The sequence below is a fragment of the Notolabrus celidotus genome, chromosome 16 (assembly GCF_009762535.1).
Source record: "Notolabrus celidotus isolate fNotCel1 chromosome 16, fNotCel1.pri, whole genome shotgun sequence".
In the NCBI taxonomy this organism is placed as follows: domain Eukaryota; kingdom Metazoa; phylum Chordata; class Actinopteri; order Labriformes; family Labridae; genus Notolabrus; species Notolabrus celidotus.
In genome coordinates, this window is record NC_048287.1 from 13,869,157 (window position 1) to 13,886,058 (window position 16,902).

Here is a 16,902-nt window from a genome sequence, read left to right on the forward strand (position 1 = left end):
TGTTTGAGACAGTTTTACACTTTGTGTTGTTTCTTTTTCTTTCCATCTCTCCAGACACCTGACAAACTGCAACAAAGCATCTTTCATTGACGCCTCTCTCCTGTACAGTTTCAGGTCGGCTACCTGCCTATTATTAGACTTCTCCTAAGTGGGTTTATATTTGCTGTACATCCCATATTTAGTAACATGACTTTTTAATGACATATCCTAAAGGCACAACAGAGACGAGTGACAGATTTGCAGAGAAGATGGAAGAGGGGAACAAACCTTGAAGTCTTTTCTCTTGCGCTGCAAAACAGGTCTCTGAAGGAAGAGGATCTGCTTTGTCGACAAACTCCCATCACTTCGTAAAAACAGAAGAGAGCAGCACTTAACTACTGATATCTGTTATGTTATATTCAGAGGTGTCGGCACATCTTTATGTATATCTAAATCCAGCTCCTTTGAGGTTTTCAAAGTGACAGGTTACAAGACTACAGCACACCAGAGACTGTTTTTTTTTTCAGCAGCTCCGACAGATTTCAAAGCTGGTTTCATGTTGAGATGAGCATACGACCATGATTTGTAAGATCTCAAACCATCTGTCCTGTGTATCTAAGCTACACTGTGGGCTCTAATCCCCTAAACAATAAGACAGACAGTGGAATTAGTTTTTAAGATCTTATTCAAAGTGATCCAATGTAATAAAATAAAATAAAATAAAGGCAGGTTTAGCAGTGCTGCAGAAAATAGTTATTTTTGTAATCTTTCAAACTACCTATCATTTTTATGATCACTCAATTAACGTTTGCTCTGTAAAATGACAGAATGTGATACAAAAAGCTCATCACTACTCCCCAAAGCCCACATTGTCTTCATATCATTTTTCCAAACAGTTAAAAACTCAAATATTTTCATTCATAGAAAGAAAAAAATACTGGAATCAGGAAATCCTTGTCATTTTTGCTGCTGAAAACAATTAATTGTTTATGGTGATCAATTTAAAGTAATAACTAAGCTTTGCACTTCTTAAGACAAGAGGTGTGAGTTTATTGTTTGTAACACTGATATCTCAGGTTGTATTTGCTACCTGTTGGTCTTGACGATTGGTGTAGGTAACACACACATCAGCCTCCATCCGTACGGAGCCAGAGACTGGAGCAAAGGGACGTAGTCTGCCTTCACAACGACACCCTGAACAGCAGAGACGAACAGAAAGTCATTCAAAATATAAACACAGTTAACTCCGTCTTATCTTTTTAGCTCTGAATAGTCCGGCACCATCATGTCTTAAATAGTGCCTGATAACCTATGCAGGGCATTACAGACCGATGCAGTCCTGTCTGTGGTAACTAGAGTGTTCAAAACTAGTAAGGGAGGTAGAGCCTCTCTTCTTTGGATTCATCAACCAGTCAGGGTCCAGGATGAAGACACCCTCTCTGCATTTAAAAGAAGGCTGAAAAGTTCCCTTTTTGAGAAAGCTTATAGTGAGGGCTCGCCTTCGTCAAGCCTCTAGCTCTGTTGCTATAGGCTTAGACTCCTAGAGGACCTAACACACCAAGCTCTTGTCTCTTCTCGACTTCTTTCTCTGTATGCGTTCATGTCATACTAATTAATGCATGTCACTGACCTTATAACTTCATGTCTCATCAATAGACTACATCTGATAATATTTGAGCTTCCTTGTTTTGTTCCTCTGACTCTTTGCTGCAGACCACCTGCTGCTGAGGACCTGATTGGCTCTGACTGCTATAACTTTTCATGTCAGTCTCAGTTGTGTCATTACTATAGATATCAAAGTTAATATTAGACCTGTTGATTTCAATTGTTAATGTTTTAATATCAATCAAACGTTGCTGAATTCTATGCTGACAATTCAATAACATTACACACATTTGTACAACTATTATTATTATTAGCATTCTAACCACAAGTCTGTATAATCTATCCATCTATCACCTATCCAACTCTCTCTTCCTGAATCTCCTGCTTTCCCACTTTCTTGGCCCATCCAGCCACAGCAGAAGGCTGTCAACCAATTAGTCTGGTTCTGCCCGAGGTCTCTTCCTTAGAGGGAAGAGCGAAGATTTTCTTTGTCACTGTTGCTAATTGTTAGCAAGTGTTTGCTCGTGTTGAGCCTCTGGAAATAATATAACAGGACTTTTTTTGTGAAGTGTCATACATTTTGTAATAATTTGGCGCTATGTAACTTAAACTGATCGATTGATTGCATTGATTGAACACACAAAAGGAAAGTATGCACCAGCACATTAAAGTACCAGCTCAGTCACAAGCAAGCACACTTCTTTCCCTTCCCTCCACTCTTACATAATATTTGACAGAAACAGCTTAAGCTTTCAGTCACAGTGGATTTCTCACGGTGCACATCTTCTCAGAGTATTAAAAACTCAAAAAGACCCACATCAACGACGGTCCACTGCTCCACCACGATGGCATCGTAGGAGTTGCCTGTGGTCTCCTCTGCGGAGCTCTGGAAGATGAACACACTATCCACACATGAAACCCCATTGTCTGCTGAGAGAGAACAAATTAGAGACAGAGTCAGATAAACAGAGGAGGATGTGTGTGTGTGTGGTTCAGACAAGAGTTACAGGCTCATCTCCGCTGTACAATCTCTCACTATTGATCCCCTGTTCCCTTTGGTTTAAGCCGTCTTATTCCACGGGTGACTGAGCAGTGACTTATGGAGTAAGCCGTGGACTTACGGTACATAACTCTGTGCATGCCACCCAGCACCCAGCAGAGAAGCAGTGATGTACAGCATGAGAGGATTTTTTCTCTTGTCAAGAACTAGCAGAATGTAACTACTAAAAATTCTCAGTTCAGTCAGGAGATCACATTTATTGTAAAATTGTTGTGATCCACTTTGTACATGAATAATTATTCTGGCAATAGCTCATTGCTATGTTCCCCAAGCATACCGCTGTCCTCTTTAAGGTGGAAGAACCCGTCAATGAGGTGTGCACCACTGGTAAAATGCTGAGTCATGTGGTCAAGCCAGTGTGTGTCCAGCTCTGTGATTTGACCGGCTTCCTTTTGAACCTGCAGCGGCACCCTGAGGGAGTAAAACCTCATAGACGTGTCGAGGTCCCCGGTGTGGTTGTACAAGGCAAAGAGCTGCATCCCTACAGGCCAAAACAAAGAGATGACAATCACAATAAAATAAGAACTTTGTGTGTCGACGATGATGATCCTGTAATGATGTCACATCAAATGGGAAGCTACTTACTACCCTGTGTTGGGGTTGAAGTTGAGTCCTTTTCTTTCTCTGCACTCTTGAGCCGGATGTGGTTGTTGTTGTGTGTCGTCACTCTGCTTTGCCCATCTGAAAATGCAGAGCCGGACTTTCTTCTGTGGTTTCGGTCCAGGTCTGGAGAGCTGTACCAGCTGTCCGAGCTTGAACTCTGCCTCTCTCTTGCTTTGACGTTGGGTAGGTGGCCCCTGATCTGTGTGATCAAGCCTTCAGTATCTGGAGGGCTGGGACACTGCTGGTTTTCTTCTTCATCATCTTCTGCTGGGTTTTGATGTGGACACCCTTGAACTGCCTCTGCACTAGGCCTGCTGTGGTCTTGAAGTCGGTTTGTGGAGTCTTTGAATAGCTCAATGGACTCTTCGTGGTTGGGATCTAAACTCTGGGTGGGATTCAGACGCGTGTGGTCCTGTTTGTCATGTGCTGCACCTTCATTCTGTGACTCTGGGGTTTCAAAGGGATGCTCAGGTTCTTTGGCATTATGCTCTGTTGGGTCTGTTGGGCTGGTGTTGGCGCTTATGGGGTGTCGATGTATGGGTGAAGGGCTTGAATGTAAAGATGACAGCTCCTCTGGGTCCCAGTTCCCAAGGTAGCAGGGTCCTCCACCCGGCTGCTGGAGGAAACCCACAAACATCACCCCTTGCTCTGCAACATCCTGAATCTGCAAGAAGTGAGATATGCACATAATGTTAATATCTATTCACACTGCTGTGGAGTGAATTTGAGTGACAGACAAATACAAAGCAAGCCATTCACAGCACGACAAATAAATTTGCACCTTCTTTTCTACTAGTCAGACAAACAAAGCCTCATTTACACACAAACAAAGGCTGACGTACGCAGAGTCGATATTCTGCAAAATAACAACCTACCTAATCATCTGCAAAGATCAAATATTCAAATGACAAAAGGAACTCATTATCTCAACGCCCGTGTGTGAGTGGGTGTGTGTAAATGTGTGTGTGTGTGTGTGTGTGTGTGTGTGTGTGTGTGTGTGTGTGTGTGTGTGTGTGTGTGTGTGTGTGTGTGTGTGTGTGTGTGTGTGTGTGTCGCTCCCTCCAGTAGAGTTCTGCTGCTTAATTGTCAGCTGATATTTGGGCTGACAGATTTAGACAGCCTCAACAGGAGAGAAATCAGATAGCAAACTACCACCAAACAATAATGAGACACATCTTCCTCCTATTATACACAACTTTTGACACTTTACTCATCAATACACACACATCACAAAAACAAACAGTCTCTCTATTACCACCCAGCAGGCTCACAAAAGTCGCACACTAACACAGTTTTATCTGATGGTGAATCTGGAGACAGATTGAGAGTGGGTGGGCTTCTGAATGATGGAAAATAGAAGTATAGAATTTCAAAACTGCACACGCACGCAGGCACCCAGGCACGCAGGCACGCACGCACCCAAACCCACGCCCGCACACGCACACACACACACAAACACAAACACACACACACACACACACACATACACACACCAGCCTTTCACTCTCTGCCCAGTGCAGCTCCTGGGTTCTTATCTCGAACTCTCTCTGGCAGTTTTTGATCTGATTGGTTATTCATGTCATGCTGCCGGAGCCTATCACATTATGCTCAGTGATGTGCATTTCCATCCAATCAGGTTTCCCTTTGTGCTCGATGGGTGTTCAGATGCAAATCTATTCAATAGAGCACATTTTCATTTCCTATTGTTGGAAGAAGAATTCATGAGCAGAGAGGCTAAAAGTGAGTTTTACAGCTTATAAAGACCAGTGATGATACTCGGGCTGGCTACTTCAGGGTTAAAGTTTCATTTAGTCATTTCTATAATCTTCCATTCAATATGTACTGTAGCTCCTCCTTTTGTTTCCCAGATATGAGGAAGAAGATCAGGAAGAAGCCAGTAGCCAAAATCCAATATTGTCAGGTAAATTTGCTAAATTTGAAATGGAAAACCTTGAATCAAATCTGCTCCGTTTGAATTAAACAGACCCTTCATCTCAGGAAGAGACGTATTGTTAGCATATGTTACAGACAGGCAATTATAGGCAGCTGTCTGTAGCCTTTTGAGCCCTGTAATGTTTCTGTCACAGCAGTGCCGCGCCAACATGAAAGGCAAACACAGAAACACACGGCGCAACAAGTAGACAAAGAGAAAGAAGGAGGCAGGATGGAATTAAAGACCCCACCAATGGTAATTTAGGAAGAGAACATCCACGCGGAAGAACCAAAGATATTCCTTTTTGTTACTCCACATACTCGTCTTCCTTCCAAAAATGACATTTAATAACCTACAAGACTGCATTTCCCATGAGCACCATCACCCATTGTCGTAAAGATGGAGCTCTAGCCAAAATGTGCATTAGTAGTGGAAACAATGACTGGGACATAGAAATTATTTGAATACTTCTTTTCTTTGTTCATGGCGAATGAAGAATGAAGAGTGATGAGGTAGTGTATTATTTTGTAGTTACATAAAATGATTTAGCCTACAAAAGGTTTCCAGACATCCTGATTTAAAGGGATATTTCCATTTTTTTGAAGTGGGGTCGTATGAGTTACAGTACACTATTGCTCCTGCTAGCCACAATGCGTGCCGGTGAGCTCTTCCCCTTTAACGAGAAAATTCCCAGAGGACCGGCAGGCTAGGCTATTTTCTCTGCGGACGGGGCCTCCTATTTCACGTAATTTCGTAAAGTTGAGAAAATATGGTCCAGGAACTCATCACGGTGCAAATGCATGCGCCAGTAGAAAAAATTGGAGCTATTCAGTTTGCCATCAGAAACCCCCTTTCTTTTGGCACTATTTTCGGACGCACCTCGCAGACCAGTGTTCTTCAGCTGCATGAGCACGGATACACGCCGATCAGCTGTTTGGATCTGTCTGCACTTTTAGGAACAAGAACTACAAACTGCAGAAATGAGTGATTCTGACAGTGACGATGACATGCCGTTTACTGAGGACACAAGAGGATTTCTCTATGAACCAGAGTTTACAGAGGAAGAACTTCAGATGCAGACCCAACGTACCGAAGAAGAGAGGGGAGAAAGTTCTGTGCCAACAAGTGAGCAGGAGAGATCCCACGTTACCTGGTGGTGCCGGTGTGTAAACTGTGAACCCATGCCTACGAACCCAGAGAGCTTCTGCTGTCAGGAGAGGGACTTAGTGACAACAATACTTCAGAACCTTTCTGAATCAGAGGATACCAGCGGCTCACATACGGCTCAAGTCTGCATCCCTCATCATCCAGAGTTCCCTGCCTTACAGGAGGTTTGCTTGTTTGAACAGCCGGGATAAAGACAGGTATGTCCCATCTTTTAAATTCGCAGAAAAGTGAGTTTAATTCACTATAAAGACCGATACCGCTACTTGATCCTGCTACGTGCGTGTTGATCCAAACAGCTGATCGGCCTGTATCCATGCTCATGCAGCGGAGGAACACCTACCTGCAAGGCGCGTCCAAAAATAGTGCTAAGACAAAGGGGGTTTCTGACGGCAAACTGAATAGCTCCAATTTTTTCTACTGGTTCATGCATTTGCACCTTGATGAGTGCCTGGAACATATTTTCTCAACTTTAGCGAAATTAAACGAAATAGGCAGCCCCATCCGCAGAGAATTGTAGCTTAGCCTACCGGCCGGCCGGCCACTCAGTCCTCTAGGAATTTTCTCATTAAAGGGGAAGAGCTCACCGGCACGCATTGTTGCTAGCAGGAGCAATAGTGTACTGTAACTCATACGACCCCACTTCAAAAAAACTGAAATTTCCCTTTAAGATGAGATCATGAATCCTGTCTGCAATGGGACTGAGTCTTATCCTATCTTGATGTTGGGTCTTTGTTAATAATTTAACATAGAGTATGGTCTAGACCTGCTAGGTTTGTAAAAGAGTCTTGAGATAACGTTTGTTGTGATTTGGCGCTATACAAATAAAGATTGATTGATTGAATGAATGAATATAACAAACTGTATTTGTTCACAAAATTGTTTTTGGCTTGACAGAAAGAACCTGAACTGCTGACAAGACAACATTCAAAAACATGAGCTGAGAGCACGGTTAGAGTCCTTGGCATCATCACAATCAACATCAGTCATAATTAAAGAGAACAATACTTAAAAGCTGTGATTAAAATTAAAAGGCGTAATAACTTCATAAGCAGCTTGAAGTAAGAAGCAACAGAACATGGGGTCACTGACCTCTCCACAGACTATTAAGTTCACAGATGAAGACAAACCTTGGCACAATCTGGAGCAAACCCTGGACAGTTATTATCGCTGAGGAGAAGTGGAAGGGCTGTGTTCATTTCAGAGCAAAAAATACTGTCTTCACCTCTTCACCTCTGCTTTTTGCTTCCTTTTCTGCTTAAAAAATATTCCACAGGTCAACTTCTTGTAATATTCTGAACCTATCTAAGTCATCAGATAGGTCTATCAAAGCCTATCAAAATGTTGAAAAAGTTCAAACAAAATCAACCTGTGACTCAGTGTCCTCACATTCCCTTAAAATTGATTCAAAAAGCGTTGGAAAAAATGAGAACAAGTATCACATCAGCGTGTGCAGATACCCAGAGACCACTGAGCAGAATTGGTATTAGCAGAAAAAAGATGAATGTGTTGGTTCTCAGTACTCTGGAACAGGATTAAAGGGATAAGTGTACTTTTTTTTTCTCATTTTACTCTTAATTCAAGCATTCAAAGTCCTTCAGGTAGATTTAATGCTTCATATTTTCACAGGAAGGCTTTTCTATTAAATCATTTCAACAATGTTAAACCTTTGATACAGCTGTAGGAATAATCATTACAGCCAGGGTGTAAACAGATCCTGTTTGATCTACCCCAGACATTACAATCAAAGAAGACACAAGAATGCAAAAGATAAGAGCGAATGTTAGTTTCAAGCTTCAGGCAACTTAGACTGAAGACAAGTTCATTTAAAACAAATCATATTGAGCCAAAGCAGCTTAGTTAGCATGATTGCATTCCTCTTTGAACTCACCCTCTTGACATAGCTCTGGATCACCTCCGGGTCAGCAACCTGGTGACCAGCCACACACACATCTGTCTCCAGACGGTGTCTCCCACACCTCAGATGGCTTTTCTCAGAACTATAGTGGAGTAATGAAAAAATGTATACAATATTCAGCGACACACATCAATTATAAATCATACAGTTCAGTCAAATTCGGCTCTTGTGAGCCTGAAAAATGTATCATGCTGTGGTAAAAACATCCTTTGACGGTTCCTCTTAGGTTCATATCCTGGCAATTATCACCAGAGCTGGTCTGTCACAAAATAACCTCACAGTCTGAACGAGACCTGGCTCTACAGTACAAGACCGCGCTGATGGTCACGGGCACTCATTGACCCAGACTGATCACAGCAGAAACATAATGTGGATTCTAGTAAGGGGTGGATTTTCCATTTAATGTGAGCACACATTCAGTGAAGTCACAATAGCCTTATTAGTCAGAAAAAGGGACTGAATTTTCTTCTGCTCCCGCTGCAAGACACAATCATACAAGGAGTATTCAGATACGCCTCTTCAGATTCGGATTGAGGTCAGAGCGAAGGCCACCGTAATATCTTGTGCTCCGAGGCGTGAGTGACATTCCGAGCTCCTCAGCTAGATTTGAAACAGAGGATCTGTCAGATTTTTTTCTTTCATTTTTAGGGTTTTTTTGATGAAAGGGGGACGGCAGTGATGGGGACATAAAAGGCAGAGCAAAGGGGGCGAGGGGGGCTGCTGAGGACAATAGAAAGAGGGGGAGACGGCCGTCATTGAAGTAAGCAGATGAAAGGAGGGAGAGATGGTTCCTCTCTTTCAGCGTGTCGTTCCCCTCTGGCGAGATCTGGTGATGCAATCAGCCGTCTCCACGGTGACAGGTGCCAGGAAGCAGCAGGACCACTTGGCAGGAGGGGCATCAAAGGAGCAGCCTGGCACCTGCCTGTGCACTACCATGTGTGTGTGTGTGTGTGTGTGTGTGTGTGTGTGTGTGTGAACAAGATACACTATTCCTTCCACTCAAATTAATAAAAGAGATAACAGAACACAGGAGGATATCCAAAAGTGTTGGATCTGCAAATTGTTCTTTCAAATGCACAGTTAATGAAGGGTTTTATTTATTACTAGAGTTGTCTGAGTGAGAGGACACTGACTGATCTACACAGGGTCTCTGCCTCCGTTCAACCAACAAAGTTTCATTCACATTATTACAATGTTTTTATCCAGATTTGTTAGAGAGGCGAGAGGGTGTGAATGATTTAATGTTTACACCCTGTTAGGCCTAAACCTTTTAATTATTTCCAGAAAATTGTATGTCCTTGAATTTGGCGTCTTCATAAAGCCTTCAGACACATCAGTTTCCACCCTCTTAACTCAAATAACTCTTACAAAATCTCTTGATCATCTTAAGACTTAGAAAAGAACATTTGTTTCATAATAAAAAATACATAAAGTGCTTCAAATAAGACTGTTGAAGAATGTACAGATAAAATATCTGTAATACCTGCAGTGTACTTGCTCTCTAATTTAATACAGGCTTTTCTCTCCTTTTATACTTATAGTTTCTAATTTGAAAGGCAGATATTTGACAGGATTTTACCACAAATAAGATGAACAATTTAGTTATTATATCTTGCTTAAATCAAGTTAATAGTTATCTGTAACAACTTGAGTGTGAACCTTGCCTTCACTTTTTGTCTTTTTTATGTCTTTTTTTTTTAGTATATTTTCATTGGGCAATTATGTTACATACATTCCAGATTCAGGTCTCATTTGTTTTGGTTGAATGATTCTTTGATTTTTCAAATTAAATTGTACATCAAAACAAATAAGAATGAAGTACTGATAAGTATGAACGTTAGATTATGTTATATTAAGGAACATTAACAAAAGGAAGGAAAGGGAGATTAGTATGAATGGAGTCGAGAGATATTAAGAAATAAAAGGGGTGCTGGCAATACACAAACGAATGCATCATGTTAAAAGAAGAACAGTTTTGATATCAATATACACTAATTTCCGAAAGCCATGAAGATAAGAGCATAAATAAATAAATAAATAAATAAATAAATAAATAAAGGACAAATAAATGAACCATTAAAAAAACTCCTGACCTTCACTTTTTTAAAATTGGAAAAATATATCTGCAAAAAACCTCACGTGGCTCACAGATTAACAGCCTTCATTTTTGATGTGTCACGAGAAAGTCCTGTGGGCAATGGCTTCTGCTCCCCAGTGATTTATCAGTACGTTTAATGTATCTTGATGTATTCATGTGTTGTTTAGAGAAAAAAAAGTATAACAGATAAATCAGAAGTCTCATAAATGCAGAAACAAATACGATCCCTTAAGCTTTAAAGGATTAAAACTAATGAACAGTTCTTAGGGCAGGGACAGTTTGCATTGGGTCCCCTAAGAGCTGTAGCATAAAGTAAATTCAAATACTTAAATATTACGTAAATGTTATATTTTTTTAGACAGGAGACATGGGGAATATAGAGTGGGGGAAGACACACAGCAAATTGTCGTAGCTGGAAGTGGAACCAGTTCCACTTTGACAGGGACTATAACTTCCGTACATGGGGCACAAGCTTAAACCACATTGTATTACACATGTGCACCTTGACTTCACTTTAAAGTATGGTTACATTTTGGATATATGTTGTATTACTCATTAATGTTGTGTAAAATGTCTGGATGTACGACTGTAATATAATTCTATTTCCAGTTTTGGGGTTTAATTACTTATTTTCTCTGCTGCTTCATTTGCTCTGATAATCTGCTGCTAATAACTTATAGTAAAACCTTGCTCCAAAATATGAAATACTAGTGGTGATAACTATTTGTTATGATTGCCTGCAGGTGCATATTTTTCCATTCTCTTTTGCACTTATCCAGCAGATACCTGAATTATTGGTCTTATGTTTAAATATGTACATATTACTCATATTACTGTGTCTTACAATGCCAAGTGGTTCACTGTTAAGTGTTGTGCAAGAGTGGTTTCTTTGTAGATCCTCTTAGTGCTCTGAGGGTCATCAGGATATAAAAATGCACCAATCAGATAACTTGATTATAACTTTGTCAACAAAGCCTTTGTTGATGTGGTTACACTTCCAGTATTTCCTTACCCCAACCCTTTACTTTAAACTCCACATGTGATGTAAAGTAATTCTAGGACACCAGAACCTCTAAGTTGTACAGCACTTTGTCTCTGTAATCTCTCTGATGTAATATTAGGAAGCTAAAAATATTCAAAGTTCAAAGACTATTAATAGAATTAAACAGACTAAGAGCTTTGTGCCATGTTAGTGGCTTTGTGAGGATGAATTTAGGCACTGTGTTTCTTCCCAAAAAATCCCAACATCTGCATGTAAACATGGTCAAAATGATAACAACATGCCTTTTTTTTGCCACTGTTACAATCACCCTGCTTTCTTGTAAACAATTACTAGCATTCATCTTCTGAGAACCCTGGATAACCTCATCATGGCAGCCAAGTTAAAGTTGTTGTGTGCCCTACTCATGGACACACCACAGTTTCCATTCAGAAAGCCACTCTCAGTTAAGACTAAAAGTCATTATGGAGAATGGGGTTTCCCTTCTACATGGGAATAACGGCTATCAATTATTGAAGACTTCCTTTTTGTGAAAACCGTGTTCACATCTTGAGAAAAACTAGGGCAAAAAAATATGAAGAGCTGACTTCATTTAAGACTCAAATCAGAGTGTTACAGAACCTACATGGATGATGGAAGCAGGTCTGTGCATGCATGTAATATGGTTTCAGTTTGGAGCAGATGTGTCAATAACTTCCATGATGAGACCTGTGAACACAGCTCAGCTCGCACGCTGTACCAGCGCTGATAGCAGGGAGAGAAGAAAATAATTCTCTGCTCAAATACGGTGGTGAATATTGTGGTTTTTAGCCACCAACGAATAACTGGGTTACAGAGCAGATACACAGCATACTATAGCAGGGTTCCCACTCTTTTCCGGAGATCATTTTCCAGGACATTTCCAGGACATTTTCATTGATGATCAAGCTGGTATGACAGTCTAAATTTAGTTCCTAATTTAGTTCCTAAATAGTCTAATATGTTCCTCTCAGTGGAAGTCTACATTGAAAGACATGTAGTCTATGGCTATCAATGAAATCATCTCTTACATACTTAAAAATGATGGGAAATTGATAATAGAATAATGCAGCCACAGGTGTACAGCACTTCACTTTATTAGTGTAACAAAGTAACATTGAGGGGCAAGATCTCAGCTTTCTCTTTTCTCAAAAAATATAAAATGAGCTAAGAAAAAAACAAAAGAGCCTGCAAAGGAATCAGGAAGCTGCCTTCCTGTAAAGACGCACTCTGTATTTGAAGATCTCTCAGAGATTTAAAAAAATGTAAACTGTCTTCCTGCATGGCGATGTCTATTATGATCAGTGATGTCTACAACGTGGAGTTCCTGTGCAGCTGTGTCGCTCTTTTTGTTCCGTTTGTTTTCACTATCAGGAGTTTGCACTCCTACTAGCTAGGGCAGGGGTTCTGAAACTTTTTGGAGCCAGGGACCCCTTACAGGTGAGAAAATTGTCCAAGGCACCCTCCTAACTATGACACAGATTAAGCACATTAGTGATGTGTCATGATCAAAAGCTGCGGCTCTGAGAGTCGATGCTTTATAGTAAATCAGAAGAGCCGGCTCACATTGAGAGAGAGCCGGCGCCCAGTTTTTTCCTTTCGCTGCTTAGCCCTCACAGTGCTCAGCCCCAGCTCTGCTCACAGCAGAACTTTGATTGTTTTGATTGGTCAGCATGGCGGCCATGCCCTAACCCTAATCCCAAACCTAATCAGAATCACAACCCTAACCATAACCCTTATCCTAACCATAACCCTAATAACAACCCTAACCTTAATCATAACCCTAAACATAACCCTAACCCTAATCCTAACCCTAACCCTAACCCTAAACCTAACCCTAATCCTAATCCTAACCCTAACCCTAATCATAACCCTAACTCTAACCCTTATCATAACCCTAACCCTAAGCCCAAACCTAATCAGAACCATAATCCTAACCCTAACCCTAACCCTAATCATAACCCTAATACCAACACTAACCCTAACCCTAACCCTAATCCTAACCCTAACCCTAATCCTAACCCTAATCATAACCCTAACTCTAACCCTTATCATAACCCTAACCCTAATCCCAAACCTAATCAGAATCACAACCCTAACCATAACCCTTATCCTAACCCTAACCCTAATCCTAACCCTAATCACAACCCTAACCCTAAACCTAACCCTAATCCTAACCCTGACCCTAAACGTAACCCTAACCCTAATCACAACCCTAACCCTAAACGTAACCCTAACCCTAATCACAACCCTAACCCTAATCATAACCCTAACCCTAATCCTAACCCTAATCCTAATCATAACCCTAACCCTAACCCTAACCTTAATCATAACCCTAATCATAACCCTAAACATAACCCTAACCCTAATCCTAACCCTAACCCTAATCATAACCCTAACCCTAATCCTAACCCTAATCCTAATCATAACCCTAACCCTAATCCTAACCCTAACCCTAATCCTAATCATAACCCTAACCCTAATCATAATCATAACCCTAACCCTAATTCTAACCCTTATCCTAACCATAAACCTAATCATAACCCTAACCCTAATCACAACCCTAATCACAATGAGTCAAAAGAGCCGGCTCTTCTTTGGGAGCCGAGTTAAAAGAGCCGGCTCTATGAAAAGAGTCGAACTTCCCATCACTAAAGCACATTCTTACTACCGTTTGCACTCTTAGTTGCCCTTGGAACTATTTGTATTTTAAAACATATCAATGTAAATACTTCAGACCTGTACCATAGTGATAAACAGATAACACTTCAATTTGAATCAAGTAAATACCACTTGTATACTTTAAAACAGAGGGTCATTTCATTCCTTGTGGACTCAACATGAAAGCATTTATACTTTTCAAGTAATTGATCTTAAACGCTTTCAGAAAATTAACAGTAGCAAGACTCACATATCCCTTCGAGCCACCAAATGGTATCTTAACAATGGTGTGTATGCTGTTTTGTAATGACACAGCACAATTTTATAATTTATTAGAAATTTATTCAAATTATTTCACGGACCCCCATGCTATGGTTCGCTGACCCCCAGGGGTCCCAGGACCCAACTTTGAGAACAACTGAGCTAGAGTACGGTAATTGAGGTCTCAGCCTGCAGAGAAAGTTGTGAGGCACAGACCCCCAAGCTCTCTGCCCGACTCCGCTGGTCAAACTATAACTTAAATAGAAGACTCAAAAGAGCACTCTACAAGGTTAATGTACCATAAAACATAGACAATATACCCCCGTTTTCTGTGAATGCATGATTATGAAGTGAAGGAGAAAAGATGTGAAAAAAGTTGTGCAGTGTTGCTGTCTTTTCCAGCACAGCGTGCACTCAACATTCAGTGAATGGGGATGTGTTTTGTTAATCGGGTCAGGTCGCATGCAGCCATGTTGGAATAATTTTCCAGGACTATATGTGATTTTCCAGGACATTTGACTTTTTCTCCCATTTTCCAGTTGTTTTCCAGTACTGGAAAACTGGTCAACTGTTTTCCAGGTTTTCCAGGACGTGTGGGAACCCTGTATAGTATTATCATCATTGTATAGTCCAGAGTGAAAGAATTGGGACAGTGAGCTTAAGTTAGCTATTTTTTGTGGCTGACTCTGCAATTAATTTTACATCAAGAAGAGAAGGCGAGTTGTAGAGTTTTGCTGGTAATGGGTCTCAATTGGCTTCAACGTCAAAACAATGAACTCACAAGACCTGTTAACTTAAAACTTCTGTATAAATGTGGCTGCTAATGGATCATCTCGTTCATCTCCATCAGGTCACACCAGTTCAAAATGGTTTATTCTACAAAAAAAAGTCTCATGTGTGTTCAGTTTGCGTACCTTGGAGTCTCTCGGACCAGCACGGCCCTGTGGAGCTGGCGCTGGATGTGTGCGTGCCGAGGGCCGCAGGGATGGACAAATGGGTGGACTGCGACCAGGACGAAACCCTGCGCGTAGAGTTCCCTGACCTGAACAGGCAGCTCTCTGACCGAGGAGAGACACAGCACCGATGACACCGGTACCTCTGAGTGGGGGAGGGGGGGGGAGTTGAGAGGAGAAGAGGGAGAGAAACATGGTAAGACAAGACAGTGTAATGGGAAATAGATACAACAAAGACATGACAGGTTTGAGGAATAAAAAAAGGCAGGGGAAGTAAGTAGGTGGAGAGATATTTGAAAGTGGATAAAAGCTGGAACAGGACAGAAAGAGGGATAAAAAAAGAGGAGGGAAAGAGAAAGTGGGACAAAGGGTGAGAGGAAACAAAGATGGTGCATGTTTCATTATGATAATGTCCCCAGAACGACACATGGCATCTTCACGCTAAATCTGAAACCAATTACACCAGAACTATTAGACTTGGGCACCAGCAGACTGGCTTTTTTGGGGGAAACTCACCACACGCACGCACGCACGCACGCACGCACACACGCACGCACGCACGCACGCACGCACGCACGCAAGCATGCACACACACACACACACGTTAAGAAATATACATTAAGTGTATGTGTGCTGGGAAGTCCATTCAATAACAAACAGCTGAGTATAGTCCTAGAAACACAAACATCAAAAGGTTTTTGGAGACAATGCTATCTCATAGCCTGTTTCGGGTGTATGGTATTAGCAGCAATCGCTAACACAAGGTAGGTTCCCTTATTACCCGACACAATGGAAAGAAAACCCCTTTACTTCAGTGGAAATGGTTAGCCGAGCTTATCATATGAGAGCAAACTGTCACTGCTAATCCACCAGGGAGAGCGCAATGTTTGTGAGAACCGCCCTCTTGGGGTCAGTGCATTGTGGTAAAGCCTCATCTCTGTGCACAGGCTTTTAAGGGAACACGTGCATGCATGCATGGCTGTAGTGAAGCCAGGTGTGTGAGAGAGAGGGAGTGAGGGGAAAGAGATGAGAGAAGAAAGAGAGAGAAAGAGAGAGGCAGTGTTGAAGAGAAAAAGAGAGGGAGTGAAAGAGAGAGAGAGATGAGTCTGTCTGTTTGTGCCTGAATGCTTGTCATCCTTTTCCATTCAATCTCATTTGCATGGGTCTGGAGAAGAGAAAATAACCTGAATAAATTAACTCACACAGAAAAAAAAATGCACACACACTCGGGGAGGAGAAAAAAAGAGATGTGCAAGCCATCTCATTTTCAATTTGTTCTCCATCATCTGGCGTGTTCTCACATACGCACACACAAGTAGAAGAGAAGCTGGCCAGGATGTTATGATACAAGCACATGAACAAACACGGCTGTCTGTTAAACAATGGGAGTAAAACTCCCAAAGAAAATCCAGGCATCACATCAGCTTGGCATCACTAGAGCCTTTCATCAAGCAAACACTTAAACGGGTGTCTGTGGGGACTTATCAAAAGCAGTACAGTGATGATGGTAATAATACCAGCTGGAGACTCAGGGTGGAGTGGCAGGTTAGAAGAGGTGTTGGGGGGATAACATCGTTCCTGTCACCGGAAACAGTCATTAGCCATCATTTGCTCTGCACGGCTGGTGCTCACCCACCGACAAGACGCAA

At 41.5% G+C, this 16,902-nt stretch overlaps 1 protein-coding gene across 4 annotated transcripts in view; it reads right to left on the reverse strand.

Moving 5' to 3' along the window:
- The window catches only part of rftn1a (raftlin, lipid raft linker 1a), a 40,577-nt gene that overhangs the window by 3,729 nt on the left and 19,946 nt on the right, over window positions 1–16,902 (reverse strand). For 3 of the 4 annotated variants that reach the window (XM_034705404.1, XM_034705405.1, XM_034705402.1), the window contains exons 3-9: window positions 15,215–15,398; window positions 8,236–8,344; window positions 3,230–3,911; window positions 2,922–3,125; window positions 2,402–2,514; window positions 1,070–1,173; window positions 268–343 (exon numbers count right to left, since the gene is read on the reverse strand). In XM_034705404.1, the coding sequence (XP_034561295.1) occupies window positions 268–343; window positions 1,070–1,173; window positions 2,402–2,514; window positions 2,922–3,125; window positions 3,230–3,911; window positions 8,236–8,344; window positions 15,215–15,398 (1,472 nt within the window). The remainder of the gene's footprint in view (window positions 1–267; window positions 344–1,069; window positions 1,174–2,401; window positions 2,515–2,921; window positions 3,126–3,229; window positions 3,912–8,235; window positions 8,345–15,214; window positions 15,399–16,902) is intronic. The other variant, XM_034705406.1, reaches the window with a different exon arrangement.